At 33.6% G+C, this 15,965-nt stretch overlaps 1 protein-coding gene and 1 long non-coding RNA gene across 2 annotated transcripts; both read left to right on the top strand.

Annotated features, from left to right (window-relative positions):
* The first annotated feature begins 5,331 nt into the window (after positions 1-5,331).
* On the top strand, positions 5,332-6,183 carry LOC131602611 (ABA-responsive protein ABR18-like). Its single transcript, XM_058874772.1, has one exon. The coding sequence runs from the start codon at positions 5,432-5,434 to the stop codon at positions 5,906-5,908; it is 477 nt and encodes a 158-aa protein (XP_058730755.1). The 5' UTR covers positions 5,332-5,431; the 3' UTR covers positions 5,909-6,183.
* Positions 6,184-15,211: 9,028 nt separating this feature from the next.
* Positions 15,212-15,752, top strand: LOC131602623 (uncharacterized). Its single transcript, XR_009284117.1, has 3 exons — positions 15,212-15,304; positions 15,394-15,489; positions 15,575-15,752. It is a non-coding gene; the product is annotated as an uncharacterized LOC131602623 (long non-coding RNA).
* Positions 15,753-15,965: the final 213 nt, after the last annotated feature.

The raw sequence follows: 15,965 nt of genomic DNA on the forward strand, positions 1-15,965 counted from the left end.
TGTGTTCTCGGAAGGCCCTCTGCTCCTTCTACTTTATTTTCCCGACTTGCTATTGCATTAGATGCATTGCCTCCTATTGTGAAGGCCTATATGGATGTTGGTGTTGATAGATTTCAGACTTCGGCCTGTCTAAAAGAGGATCGCCTCATTGCCTATCTTGATGCTGAAGTTAATGAAGCTAGAGCTGTAGAAGACCATATGATCACCTTGGTTACAAGAATCAAGGAAGTTGTTGAGTCCCTTAAGGGTTCAGAATTTAACCTTGATCTTGATTTTAACCATGCCCCTTATCCTTTCCCATCCAACCTTCCATAGCCTAGTCTAGTCTAGCATACCATATTATATCATATCATCATTTGCATCATTATCACTTATAATTATTTATGTTTTTTTTTCCAACTTTCATATATATGTTGATCATTATTATTATTTTCGTACTTTTTGAATATTGATATTATATGGCTGTTTTGGATAGTATTTTGTATGGCATAATTTGTCCATTATTCTAGTTTGGTTGATGTTCTATCTATATTGTTGTATGCTAGTTTATTGCGTATCTTGTTTTTCTCCTGAAAGTGTGTTGATTGTGCGTTAATAAGTTCAAGTACATTATTTCTATAATAAATTAGTTTGTTATTGTATGACATTTCGTATAGGCTAGTACCTCATTTTGGATTCATCTCTGTGAGTCGTGTGTGTTTTTGCCTTTATCTCTTTTTGATATTTGTCTAAGGGGAGAAAGGATTGCCTTTATCTTCTTGAAAAAATCATGAATTCTAATATATATATATATATATATATATATATATATATATATATATATATATATATATATATATATATATATATATATATATATATATATATATATATATATATATATATATATATATATGTAAAGTATGTAAATGACAAAATTATTCTGCAAGAACATATATTAAATTTGATAAAAAATAAAATTAGTATTTATATTTTTAAAATTTTAATAATTATTTTATTTTTAAATATTCTAATTTTTTATTTTATTAAATTAATTATTAAGATTTTTAATTTAATATCAAATTAATTTTTATTTATATTTTGTCATATTTAATTTTTTATTTTAAATTATATTTTATAGGGGGACAATTAGTAAATTATTTTCTTATCCTATCCTGCCGGATTCTAACCCAACTCATATTCAGGATAACAATTTGAACTAGTGAGGCAGGATATGATAAGTTTCAGGATTAACTTATCCTATCTTGTTGTGTCAACAAACACTGGATTCAGATAGGATATGATACAAATATCATATCCTGTCTTTTATCCTGCGCACCAAACGGGTCATAAGTGTTTAATGCAAGGGAAGTAGATAACTTAAGATTCTACGTGTGTAATATCAATTGTTGTGTGATGTTCAAAAAGTCCTGAGTCAATTTCATCTTGGAACACAAATTACAAAGTTCAACTATCACTCAAATAAAATAACAATAATATCCCAAGTTTTCCAAACTTCAAAAAAGGGAAGATTAAAATTGCATTGTAGCCTATAATGATGTTTGTAATTTTCTTTATCGCACTTGTATTATTTGTTTGTAATTTGCATGTACCATTTATTGGACAAGTGGCTTCAAGCACAAGAGGAGAGGATGAATTATGGTATTCCAAATTCGTAATTACTTTTGTGATTTTTGAAAATGTACTTAAAATTGTGTTAGTAGTTTCTTAAAGGCAAAGTATAATAGCTAAAAGTAAAGAACAATAAGTAAATAGCGGAAATTAAAGAGGACATGAGATAGAGAGATTGCACCATATATTTATACAGGTTCGGCCGAACATTGGCTTACTCCTGCCACAAGAGATCTTTTGGAGATCTTGACTATAAACTTTAAGCTTTTACAAGTTATATCCACGAACCTTAATACAATCTGATCTTGCGAGTTTACAGGATTATCCCCAACATAGGATAGCTTTTACACAAGGTTAATCTAACAAACCTTTAAAGATTTTCAGGCTTACCTCAATAATTAAACAAAAATTTTCTTACAAAGCTCAAGAAACCAAGATAGAGATTATATGACTAATTTATCTCACAAACCAAACTTAGTCTCTCAAAAGTATCACACTCTCAAAAATTAAACAAACAACATGACCACTTACAAACTCTTCCTCATAAGTAAAGTTTCACTCAAAAGCACTAAGGAAAATTAAGTGACAAAGAAATATTTCTAGGTAGAGAAGAGAGAAAAATTCCAAAGAAAATATAAAGGTTTGGATAGTGGCGTGAAATATATAGGAGGCGAGCCTCCTTTATATATGTGATGAAAAAATTAGAAAAGGAAATGATCCATTAGCAGAATTGATGATTCAATCGATTGGCATAACGCTCCAATCAATTGGAAGCCCTAAAATTAATTGATTATGATTTATGAAAAGAAAGGATTCTTAGCCGATGCAATTCATTAAGGTGTTGTCCTAGTCGTTTGGTTAAACGTTTGGCCCTTCTCTAATCGATTGGTTTAATGCTTCAATCGAATGACTAACTCAGAAAATTTTTCCCAATCGATTGGCTTAAGTCCCTTATAGATTGGTTAGTTCCAAAAATCTTTTAAAAAATAGGGAACAATTCCTTAATCACTTGGCTCATTTTTTTTTTTTTTATAAATTAAGATGTAAAATGGTTAGAAAATGACTTTTTGTGTATGTGTGTAGCTTGCCTTAGAAATTAGCGGCTACTCCCTTACTTTTACAAAATTCTAGCTACTCAGAAAGACGTAGTCTGACGAGCTTTCATACTTCCTCTCTTTCATTCCTATTAGGCAACAAGATTCTTTGCCAGAAGTATCTATCATATAGACACCTCAATATTATGTCTTTTCTTGATGGCTTTAGATGTTTTTTTAGTTGGGTTACCATCATCAGAGAGTTGAAAGTTATTTTCATCTACTATAAGAAAAAGATTTGATTATGCATCTGACCTTATGTTTTGATGATAACATTACATGATATCTTAGAGAAACAATTTAGTACTCTAACAGTTTCTGTCTAGTGTGTAGCTTTTGCTAATAGGTTCGGACTCTGAAAAAAAGGTGTGTGATATCATCAGGTTCTGAACTCAACTTGAAGTAATTTGACTTATAAGAAATCTACAACCGTATATGCTCGCCTAACTAGATGGAGTTAGTAAGGTGCCATATTTTTCCCTATTTTTGGCCTCTCTCTAGTTAGGCGAGCCTCTGGTCTCGCCTAGAGGCTGCCTAACGAGTTTTTTGTTATCGTCTTGTGGAATTTGTGCTTTCTTTGAGGATTTCAACTATACCCATGATATCACAAGTAGAATGTTCAAACTTGTGTTTATCTTATTTTTATGATAAATTTATTTGATTTTCACGTGATTTCTTGTATTTTAAGTTAATAAGTGCTTATGATAAATGACTAAATTTGAAACTTATCAAAATATTTAGTTGTCGTATAGTGCAAGCTTTGTTGAAACTCCCTGGATATAGTTGCTTTGGTGGTATTTGTGTGGAATGATCGCATAACATCCTTCTAACAAGTTTAATATTTTATTTTTCCGGATATATTGTATATTTGTTTGGAGTCCCTTTAATAAATTTATCATAAATTTTAAGGTGGCCTCTAGGGTGAACCATCAAGTAAGTGATTCACGGTGGACCATTAATATGAATGGTCAAATTAAATAGTTGCACTATTATCTTACAATATACCACCTACATATGATTTTTCTTCTTCTCTTTCTCATTTTATTCTTCTCTCTTGTTCATCTCTCAACTGCAATTCTCTCAAATCAGCATCATATTTTTTCCAGTAAAAAGTTACCAATAAGATTTTAAATAATCAACAAAACATTATTAAAAGAATCAACAAAACCTTTGCAGTAGTGTATCTTTCATCTATGTTCAAAAAAGTCTTGTTAATGTTATTTTGATTTTCTCTACTGTCATAACTTACTCTTTGTTCATAGTTTATGGTGCATCTGAGTTTTATGAAAGAGTAGTCTATTTTAACAAAATTCCCTTTCAATGGATAATTTTAAATCGGCATTTCTTTGTCTGTATTAAGAAAGTAAATTATTGGTTTCCGAGTCATGTTTTTCAATTTCTATTTTGATAACTTTTGTTATATTTTTTCTATCTCGTCAATTTTTAATTGATTTTTCTAATGGATATAACCGTGGCTGACATAATCTACTATGATAATGGTTAAGAAAATTTTACTATTACTATGATAATGGTTTAATTGAGGACTCTTGAAGTCACTCAAAATTGTTTGAAAGTATTTTGCAGCACTGCTTTTAATGGAGGTTGAATATGATTGATTAAAAATGAGTTTTTGAATTCAACTTTCAAAACAAACTAGTCTTATCATGCAGTGATTGAAAAATAACACTAAATACACGTTTTCATTTAAGAAACACAAGAAAAAGAATTGGGGGCGGTGAGAAGAAATAAATCAGTTAAGTTGATTAATTGAATTCAGACGATTGTAAGTTTTATTTATGAATACCACTGCTTGATTTCCAGCTTTTAATTTGAAAGTTAAAGAGGATAAGTTTAACTTTAAACAAAAATTTGGGTTCAACTACCATCATGATTGTGTGTGAAGAAGTGTAGGTATTCATTTTCTTTATTAATAATTTTAAACCGTTAAATCTAAAGGTATTTTTATCATGATTCACCGGTGAGGGATTTAATTCATCCCTCACTCTAGACATCACCAAAATTTTAAATATAAAAATTCACTCTCCGCTTCTCCACTCTTTTATTTAAAGTCATTTAATAAACACATATAACCAGCCTGAACCATAATATTAAAAAATTTGGACATTTAAATTCAATGAAAAAAAAAATGAAAATCTCATGAGAAAAAAATTATAGATAAAGGAGTTTATTGAATGGAGTAAAGTATTTTAGTTATGTGTCTCGTGATTATTATTGAATTCACAACATTCAAGGCAAACAAACTCTAAATCTAAACATAAGAACCAAAAGATAGAGGAGCTGATTGAAGTATTATAAGTTAGAACGCCAAAACTAAACTGATATTAATATATCATTTAATTCACAATATTCGATGCAAACAAACAGTACACAGATGTTGAAAATGATCCATTATCAAAATTGATTATCTAGAATGTTTGATAAAATGTTGAAAATGATCCATTATTAAAATTGATTATCTAGAATGTTGATAAAATAAAAGTGATAACGTGTTTTTGGCCTGTGTGAATTTGTTTGTGACGGTGAGTCAACAAATGCATGCTAACAGCTGGGGAATAAATTGAGTAGGCAAGAAGGTAGAGTGCTTATAAATAGAAACCTTTCCTATGCTCATTATAAGTCACATACTAATACTTTACTTTCTTCTTCTCAAACTCCTCTTTACTTTACAACTTCATCATTATCATATTATCGAATCAATAAGCATTATGGGTATTTTCACATATGAGAATGATATCACCTCTACCGTTGCACCTGCTAAGTTATTTAAAGCAGTGGTGCATGATGCTGATGTCATCGTTCCAAAGGTTGTTGATTCCATCAAGACTGTTGAAATTGTTGAAGGAAATGGTGGCCCTGGAACCGTCAAGAAGATCACTTTCGTTGAAGGAGGACAAACCTTGTACGTGTTGCACAAAATTGAAGCCATTGATGACGCAAAGTTTGAATATAATTACAGTATAGTTGGAGGTTTCGGTATATCAGACGCTGTTGAGAAGATATCATTTGAGGCCAAATTGGTTGAAGGTCCAAATGGAGGATCAGTTGGGAAGACGATTGTTAAATATCACACCAAAGGAGATGCTAAGCCAATTGAAAAGGAAGTTGAGGAAGGCAAGGCTAAGGGAGATGCTCTTTTCAAAGCCATTGAAGGTTACGTTTTGGCAAATCCTAATTATAATTGATGATACTATAGCATATATCATCACTGTCCTTGCAAGCAAGCTTTGTTGGTGTCTTCTTAATATATAAGTTATCTTTCAATGTAATAATAAAGGGTTCGATCTCTTGTTGTCTGTTCCGTTTGCCTGTGAATTGTGAGGCTTGATATCTTTGTATCCCGGCCACTTTATCAATAATCAACAACTTAATACAAATGAAAAGCATATTCCATATAACAGTACTTCTAAATACATGTTAGCTTCCAATGTAATAAAGTGTTCTATTGTCTTGTTTGTTCTTTTTGGTTCTGAACTTTGAAGTTTGATATCTTTCTATCTCACTTTTATCAATAACTTATAATACAAATGAAAACATATCTAAAATAGTTTTGTTGTTAAATTTAGTAACTAATACAAATTTATTATCTTAATTCCAACTTTAAATTTTTTTTAAGTCCAAACAATGCTTCAACCTTAATCTTGATAATGATTTGTTGAACATATTTACTATAACCTAGAAATCTACCATGTCGGATTTGGAAGAATCCCAAGAGCAGATCCACAAGATTATGATCACTCTCTCTTTAAAACATGTTCAGAATCTCAAAAAGATTTATGGTGATTTGGTATATTTGAATAAAAATGGGAGTGAGATAGATATACATGCTAGTACAAGTTGCTTAATCATTTCAATGCTATGCTCCAAAGGTTTGACAGAGGAAACTCTTGACGGAAGCAATTAGGAGATTTGATAGACGATTTGAAACAACAAAAACAATTCAAAATAGCTCAAATGTCGAAGACACGTGGGAGCAAACTAAAAGGATGAAGCCCATATATGGGATTACATGTCAATTTCTGCGAATTTTTATTTATGATCTTTAGTCCAACTTTACAAAAAAAGTTATTTATATTATAGATTCAACAAACATATACTTTTGCCGATATGGGATAAACACATGTGACACTTTTAGTTAAAATAGTGGTGAAAATAAATACAAACAATAATTGTGGAAAAAGAAACAACCAGATAAATGACGTCAAATAATAAGAATAAAAGTAAGTGAAAATATAATGAATTTATTTATGCAGTTCGATTAAAATGATCTTTGTATGGAAGAGAGTAACTCTATGATTCACTATACCTCAAAAGTTATTATAAGAGTTATAGTTTATAAGAAAATAAACTTTGAGATTTTCAAACTAACCCGTATTTTAAAATCAAGTGTTTTCCAATCTCTTTAACTCTTAATAAAAGAATTATAAAAACCCAAAGTGTTTCTCAAATCCCATTGATAATTAATGATTATTTTAACAAGTGTACTAAAATATCTCTATGTAGTAAAATCTAAATTTTTTCCACATTGATTGTGCGATTTCAACACTGCAATTTGAAAGTATTAAAATTGTTAACTTTGACGAAAGTGATGACTCTAAGAAAAAAAACTCCTAAAAAATAGGAGATAGGTTTATTCGTCCAACGTACAATAGATACCTCAAGAGAAACAAGCTCAAACGTTCTGACAAAGATTTGATACAATTCAAAAACATTCACCCGCTCAAGAAGGGACACAAGAAAAAGGACGATGACATTACGTGTTACGAGTGTGATAAATCAGGACACTATATAACTACCAGTCCAAGTCTCATCAAACATCATAAGAAGAAAGTTAAGGAACTCTACAAGAAGAAAGGAAAGAATTCCAAAGTTCGTAGAGCCTATATTGTGTGGGAAAAAGATGATGAGAGCTCCTCCTTGGAAACTTGCTCAAGTTCAGATGATGAGTGTGCCAACCTTTGTTTGTTGGCACGTAAGAAAGGTGAAACGTCAAAGGTATATAATTTTGCAGTATGCAATAATGAGAGACTAGTATGCTATTTATAATAAAAACTAACACACTATACTAATAGGCTTTTACACACAGACTCATTACACAAGCTAACTTAGGGAACAAGCTAACTTAAACAATTAGGCTTAACAAACAAGACCAATTTGACATGCACTCCTAGCATTTCGACTATTATATACTTGAGCATACTTCGACTACAACATATGAACAAACTTCGCCAACATGCTAAAATCCTGTCGAATTGTCGAACCAAGAAGCTACCCTTTGACCATACTAGTGTTCGATCTAATATCTCATAAATCTCCACCTTGTAAAAAACTCTATAACATCAAGGGACAAACTAGCTTTCTTCTTGCAGCTTTATCAACTGCATACAGTGAAAAAACTTCCCACATGACAAAGTCTTGGTGATCATATCAGCAACATTGTGATCTGTCTAAACCTCTAGCACTTGGACTTCTCCATGCTTACCGCACCAATTTTTTATGAAATAAATGCCAAGAACAAAGTATAATATGTTTCTTTTATTGGTAAGAAACCCACAAGGGTAGAAAAGAGGGAAGCAAGAAGAACACAATGAAATTGGTTATACACTATTATTCTTTATTTTCTCTTTGAAACAAGATTAGAAGTGTTACAAAATAAAAAATAACCTATCTCACCATAATTAGGATTTGCAGTATGCAATGATGAGAGACTAGTATGCTATTTATAGTAAAAACTAACACATTGGCAAGTGCCAAAATGTAGTTATTTTGTGTATGTAAATAGTGGCACTTATCGATACTTTTTGTTAATACCGTTTGAATAATTCCCCATTTTCCTGTAATTTTGTATACTTTGTGTTTAGTTACATTTTCGTATAAATGTACCGTTTGATAAATTTAATGTGTTTTTGTAGGTATTGTTGCGTATTTGGAGCATGAGCAATAAATTGTCAAAGACACGGCTTCAAATGCGCGTTTTTGGAAGGAATAAAGTTTTGGTATAGAGCGCATCGCGCGGCCTGGGAGAAAAATAATAAATTCTAGCAGTCTCGAGGGCGCGTCGCACGCTCTTAGGGCGCATCGCGCGCTCTAGAGCAGTTTGGTACATAAGTTAGAGGGTGCATCGCGCGCTCTACGATTTCATTTTTTCTATAAATAGTTTAGAACAAATTTTTTACGGTTCTTATCATCTCTTCTTTGACAAAGTTGAGCTCTGATCCATTCTTTGTAGTTTAGAGGTTCAAGCAACATCGTTGGGTGGCTCATAATGTCGATAGAGCTCGAGTGGTCTCCGATAGTGCCGACAACACGATAAGTTTCCATTTGTTGTTCTTCTTCTTCTTCTTCCCTGTGACCCATTCCAATGGTGGGGTTTGTATGTATATTTTTTCTCTCTTGTATGTACATTTGTTGATCTTGGGATTGTATTATATATATATATATATATATATATATATATATATATATATATATATATATATATATATATATATATATATATATTTGCTTTACAAATCATTATTGATATTGTTCTTGATCTTTTTGCTTAAATGCTTTGGATTTGTGTTGTTGTAGAAATAGACATCATAGATCTTGATTGAGGATGATATCTATTAGTTTCTAAACTCTAGACATAGATTTAGGGATAATAATCATAATGGGTATCAGATTTTAATGCCTCCGTGTTGTTTGTGTCGGTGGAGAAATCGTCGATGTGAGCAATACGGTTGAATTCTCGTCGGTGTTGCAGAAATAAGCACTGATGTGGTACGTCTCGAATGATGCCCGATGATTTTGATGAGTATTGTAGGTGTAGTGCGATCACTACGCCAAATTTGGCTTTTAACAGCACACCTACGAAAGCGCTTTTGCCCAAAAGCGCTCTGGTAGGTTTGGCTAAAAACAAAATTAAAAATCACGCTAGAAAAGCGCTCTTATAGGGGGTAATGAAAGCGCTTTCTAAAAGCGCTCTTATAGGGGGTGGGTATGAAAGCGCTTTCTAAAAGCGCTCTTATAGGGGGTGGGTATGAAAGCGCTTTCTAAAAGCGCTCTTATAGGGGGTGGGTATGAAAGCGCTTTTGAAAGCGCTCTTATAGGGGGTGGGTACGAAAGCGCTTTTAGTAATAAAACGCTGGTATAAAGGGGCATATGAAAGCGCTTCTGAAAAGCGCTCTGGTAGTCCTTTTTAAAATTTTCATAAAATTAAAACATGCTATTTTATTCAGAAACCCAAAACTCCTCCGTACATCTTCTTCTTCTTCCTCGCTCACGTATACTCTCTGCTTCCTCGCTCTCACTCCCTCTGTCGTGGTCTCAGCCCCTCCTCCGTCCCTCCGTCGTCGTCTCAACTAGCCGCCGTCGTCGTCTTCTTGCTGCTTCTCTCAGAATCAAAGTCTTGTGGGATTTTAGGGTTTTTCTTGGTCAAAATCAAAGTCCAGTTCTGCTTCTGTTCAGGTAAAGTCTTCCCACTATTTTAAGAGCAAATTGTGAGAATACTTTGAAACATTTATGAGAGATAATGGTATAGTTTACTCTAAAAGTATGATATCAAGCAAATAGTTTCTGGTTCTGCTTCTGTTCATAATTTCTGTAATGTAGAAATTTGTTTTTGTGTTGCTATCTTATTTGATCCTGAAGTGATAATGGTATAGTTTACTCTAAAAGTATGATAGCAAGCAAATAGTTTTTTCTATGTATCTTTGGCTTATGATTCATCATAATGGTATAGTTTACCATGTACAATGTTTGACAAGTCTAATATATCTTATCAACAAATAATCATAGCCTGATATATCTTTGCCATTATATCCAAATCAAATCCCACTCTCCTTTGATTGTAAGTCAGTTCCTTCACTATGCTTCTATTGCTTGCTTCTTCTTCTGGATACAGGCTCAACTCTCCATCACTCACATAAGTTAATTCTTCCGATTTCTCTAAATAACACGATATCACGATAGAGGACGGTTATTGTATTTTGAAAGTTAAAGAAGATGTTTGTGTTATTTAGCTAAATCTAAAGGGAGTTGAGTGTATTTTCCTCTTTATTTTGTTAGACATCAATGCTGCCCCGTTATGAAAATACATGCTAAATTGTTGTTTTCTCATGAGATATAATTGCTCCACCTTGATTTCTCCATTTGTATGACTCGACTATGATTTGTGGTCGTTTTCACGACGTTGTTTTGACATGCGTAGTTGCTGCCCCGGTTTCTAAGTAGTTGTTAAACTTTGATTTACCTTGCGGTACTATGTATCTAGAATTGCTATAACATCTGGGTTATGATTATTTTTCAGGGGATATTAAAGATTTTTTAAAAGAATATTACTAGAGACATCAGATTAGCTTACGGTGTGTGGTTCCAGAAGTTTCTGAATTTCTCTGAAGGTAATTAGTTATTCTTTTGCTAATATAAAAATGTATGTCAAAATAATATTAATCTATTCTTAATCATTGTAGTTTGTGCTACAGTTTGCATATAGTTCCTTCACTTTTATGATATTTGTATTTAACTGCATCGTGTGTGTGTGTCTAATTTTACAGTTACTTTGAAGTCTCTGGTTTCTACTTGTACAACGCCGATTCAAACCTACCCATCTCCCACATAAAGTCTAACTCAGGTTACTATCCCTTTCTTCTTGCTTATAGTTTGTTATTTTCTGCTTATAGTTTATTGTTTATGGTTCTATTTAATATCAATTTAGTGTCTCTCAACCAGTTTTTTGGTTTGTGGACTTATATTACCTTGAAATAAGGTAATGTCTTCTTTAAGAAATCGGGTATTCTGATTAGGTATTCTGATTAGGTATTCTATTATGATGATAGCTATTTATTATCTTGACAGAATTCCTTAGTACCTGATAGAGAAACCAAGAAGCATTTGTTTAGCTTAATTAAGACATGGATAAGACATGGATGAATTCAAACCGATTGTCGAAAGAGTACGAGAAAGGGGTATGGGAATTCGTTGAGTTTGCGGTTGCGCACTCCGAAGACCCGCTTCGAATGCCGTGTCCTTGCCTGGGTTGCTGTTATGGGGGTAAGGTTGACGGGAATAAGTTGGCATCCCATTTACTACGGTTTGGAATTGATAGAAGTTATACATGTTGGACAATGCATGGTGAGAAAAGTAACGGGAATGCTGAGTCGAGTTGTAATAGGAAGTATGCTTCAAACGACGATTGCACAGACACATACGATTGCGATCGAGTCAAAGAGATTGCAGAAGCGCTTGAAGAAGATCTTGCGGATTGTCCCAAAATGTTTGAGAGGTTGGTAAGCGATGCAGAGAAACTGTTGTATGAGGGTTATACAAAATTCACAAGATTGTATGCGGTGTTAAAGTTGTACAACTTAAAGGCGGACAATGGATGGTCGGATAAAAGTTTCACAGAGTTATTAGCCCTTATGAAAGATATGCTACCAGATGATAATGTTCTTCCCAATCGAACGTATGAGGCCAAAAAGATGTTGTCCTCTATTGGCATGAGCTATGATAAGATACATGCATGTCCAAACGATTGCGTTTTGTTTCGAAACGAGTATGCAGCGTTGAATGAGTGTCCTAAATGTGGTGCCCCTCGATATAAGAAAAAGTTGTCTCCTGCTAAAGTCTTATGGTATTTTCCTATAATTCCGAGATTTAGACGCATGTATCGTAGTGAGACCGATTCAAGACACATGACTTGGCATACAGATGAAAGAATTATTGATGGAAAGTTGCGACATCCGGCGGACTCACCACAATGGTCGAAAGTTGATACTGATTATCCTGAATTTGGAAAAGAAGCAAGAAACCTTCGGTTGTCATTGTCTACTGATGGAATGAACCCGCATGGTATTCAAAGTATCTCGCATAGCACATGGCCTGTGATTCTTATGATTTATAACCTACCTCCGTGGCTATGTATGAAGCGTAAGTACATGATGTTATCTATGCTAATTTCTGGGCCTAAACAACCAGGGAATGACATAGACGTATACTTGGCACCCTTAATCGAAGATTTAAAGTTTTTGTGGGAGAACGGTGTGGAGGTTTACGATGGGTATAGGAAGGAAAGTTTCAACTTGAGGGCGGTTGTTTGGAAAAATTAATGATTTTCCAGCATACGGAAATCTATCCGGGTACAGCAATAAAGGTCAAAAGGCGTGTCCTGTTTGTGAAGACGAAACCGATACGACACGATTGGAGCTTTGTCAGAAGAATGTCTTTCTCGGCCATCGTAGATTCTTAAATTCTAATCATCACTACCGTGGGTGGAGAAAAGCATTCAATGGAAAGGCCGAACATCGTACAGCCCCGCCTTTTTTGTCAGGTGATCAAATTTTTGAAAAGGTGAAAGATATGAGCACTCAGTTTGGCAAGCCTTTTGCACATTCACTTGTCAAGGGTGGGTGGAAGAAGAAGTCAATTTTTTTTGAACTTCCATATTGGAAGTCGTTGTACGTAAGACATTTCCTGGATGTTATGCATATTGAAAAAAATGTATTTGACAGCGTCATAGGTACGTTACTCAATATACAAGGAAAGTCTAAGGATGGCCTCAACATAAGGAAGGACATGGTAAACATGGGAATGAGAACTGAATTGGGACCCGTGACGAAAGGAAAACGGACATATCTGCCACCTGCTGTTTACACTCTATCTAGAAAGGAGAAGAAAACATTGTGTAAGTTCCTCAGTGAAGTTAAAGTTCCAGAAGGCTACTCTTCAGATATTAGAAGACTTGTGTCCATGAAAGACCTCAAGTTAAAGAGTTTGAAGACGCATGATTACCATATTATAATGGAACACTTTTTACCAATAGGTATACGTTCTATTCTGCTAGAAAAAGTAAGAAGCGCAATAACTAAGTTGTGTTTCTTCTTTATGTGATCTTGAAATGTATTTTCCTCCCTCGTTTTTTGACATAATGGTTCATCTAGTCGTTCATCTTGTGAAAGAGACACAATTGTGCGGACCAGCTTATATGAGATGGATGTACCCTGCTGAAAGTTATATGAAAATATTAAAAGGGTACGTGAAAAACAGAAGTCGACCGGACTGTTGTATTGCCGAACGATAAATTTTTTTCCTTACAAATTGTTCTATTTTATTAATGATAATGACTTTATATTTACTATTGGTTTAGGGCATTTCATCTTGCCAACTATACTTATCGTCACCGAATTATCGACTAGTTGGCAAGGGAAAAGTGCACAACACTTTGGGAGATTTACTTCACCATAGACCGCTCCCGGATGGACACCTGAAAGTATCGGTGGATGTTGTATTAGATCATGATGCGATGCTACCGGTACCTGACATGGTCTTAGAGACGACATTGCTGCGAGATGCAATAGGATCATTTGTTGCATGGCCCTCGGAGCTCATTACCATTAGTGATGAGGTATATTGAAAACGACTATGAATCATTTAGTTTTCGAATGTCAATTCTAAACCGTTTATTAATTATTTTTTACATTTAAATTTTAGACTGCTCCTATAAAACCCGCAATTAAGGGTAAAGGGATTTTACAGGAGGAGGAGTCTGTTGCATCACTAAAAGAGGTACATTTAAAGTGTTAATATATAATCTGAATCTAAATCTGCATGATTTTATATTTTACCTAACTTATATGATTTTTAGGCATCCGCTCGGGAGTCACAACAAGTGACGCAGCAAGTTCGTAGCGTACCACCCACTGGTCCTCCGAAGATAGCGGCAAAAAAAGGCGGTGCTTTTGTGCCTCGATACCGGACGACGCTCGCAACAATGGTTGATATGTCCGATTTGAAGGATGGTGCTTTACGTGAAATCAATATGGATGAAAGTGTCTTCGGTATTGAATTCAAGTCACATATTGCAATTGATGACTTGGAAGAGATTTTTACGCATGAACAACTAGGCGTCGGTAATATGCACTCATACATCCGGTAATATTCACTCATCCGATATATTATTTAATTAGTCCCACAATATAATTTATTTACACATTTCAATGAAAATAATCTAATGTTTATTATGTTTTTATTTAAGGTTGTTGTATGACAGAGTGTTGCGCGGGACTGTATTGTCTAACAGATTCCGTTTCATGTCTTCCGCCCATTGCAGCGGAATGGCAATTGATTCGGAACCGGAATCAGTTAGACAGCTCTTAGTCGATAGATTCATGTCCACCGGCAATTCAGAAAGTCTGCATCTTTGGGCGTATAATACCCGACCAGTAGGGTTAGTTCTCATTCTTGGTTCATCTAATCTCTGTTTCTTTTGTGTATAGCAAAATTTTCATATAACCTATTGTTTTAATTTATAGAGCACACTGGTTGTTGCTTGCTATCAACCCTATAAGAGAAGTCGTGTATTATCTGAATTCGGTAAATGGTGACTGGACCAATTATCCGGCTATGAAGGAAATCATTGATTTGTAAGTGGGATCGTTCTAAATATTCGTGTATATTTATATATTTACTTATTTGTGGGATTGATCTAAACATATGCTTTTATATATTTGTTAATTAGATCAATACAAGTGTTCCGAAGTCAACGGGACGCACAGGTATCCCGGACTAAATCAAACAACATTACTTGGATCAAAGTGCAGGTACATTATTTTTCACAATTTTGCTTATAATATTTATGCTACTTGATAAAACAAGACAACTATAAAATCTTATTTGTTTTTCTATGTAGTGTCCGCAACAGCGAAACAGTTCAGATTGCGGATACTTTGTTTTGAGGTTTATGAAAGAAATCCTTCAGGCGAATCAATTAGAGATTCCGCTCACGGTATGAATTTATAACTTAAGATAATTTCATATAATTTATTACATTTAACTAAATATATCATTCATATTATGTTTTTGTTTTGTAGTACCTTGACGAATTCCGTGCTGCTGGGTACCCGAGACTTAAGTTGGAAGAAATCAAAGAGGATTTGTGTCACTTTTATATTAAGCAATTTTTCATGTAGGATTTGTGTCGATTTGAACTATAATATTATTGATGTTGTAATGATGTATATATATAATTTTGGATATTATAATGGTATTATATTAGTATATATATTGTCTTACTGATGGCTGAAATTATATCGTCGAAAATATATTACAGGTCGAAAATATTACAGGTTGAAAACATATTACAGGTCGAAAATATTACAGGTCGACTGGGAGGACTAAATTACAGGCTGCACATTAAAATACCTCATTTAGCAACGACAATGCTTTTAAAAAGCGCTCTTAAAGGTCCACCTACAAAAGCGC

This window comes from Vicia villosa, linkage group LG1, assembly GCF_029867415.1.
Source record: "Vicia villosa cultivar HV-30 ecotype Madison, WI linkage group LG1, Vvil1.0, whole genome shotgun sequence".
Classification (NCBI taxonomy): domain Eukaryota; kingdom Viridiplantae; phylum Streptophyta; class Magnoliopsida; order Fabales; family Fabaceae; genus Vicia; species Vicia villosa.

Coding starts and splice junctions, on each gene's coding strand:
- LOC131602611 (XM_058874772.1), top strand. CDS start 5,432: ATGGGTATTTTCACATATGAGAATGATATCACCTCTACCGTTGCACCT.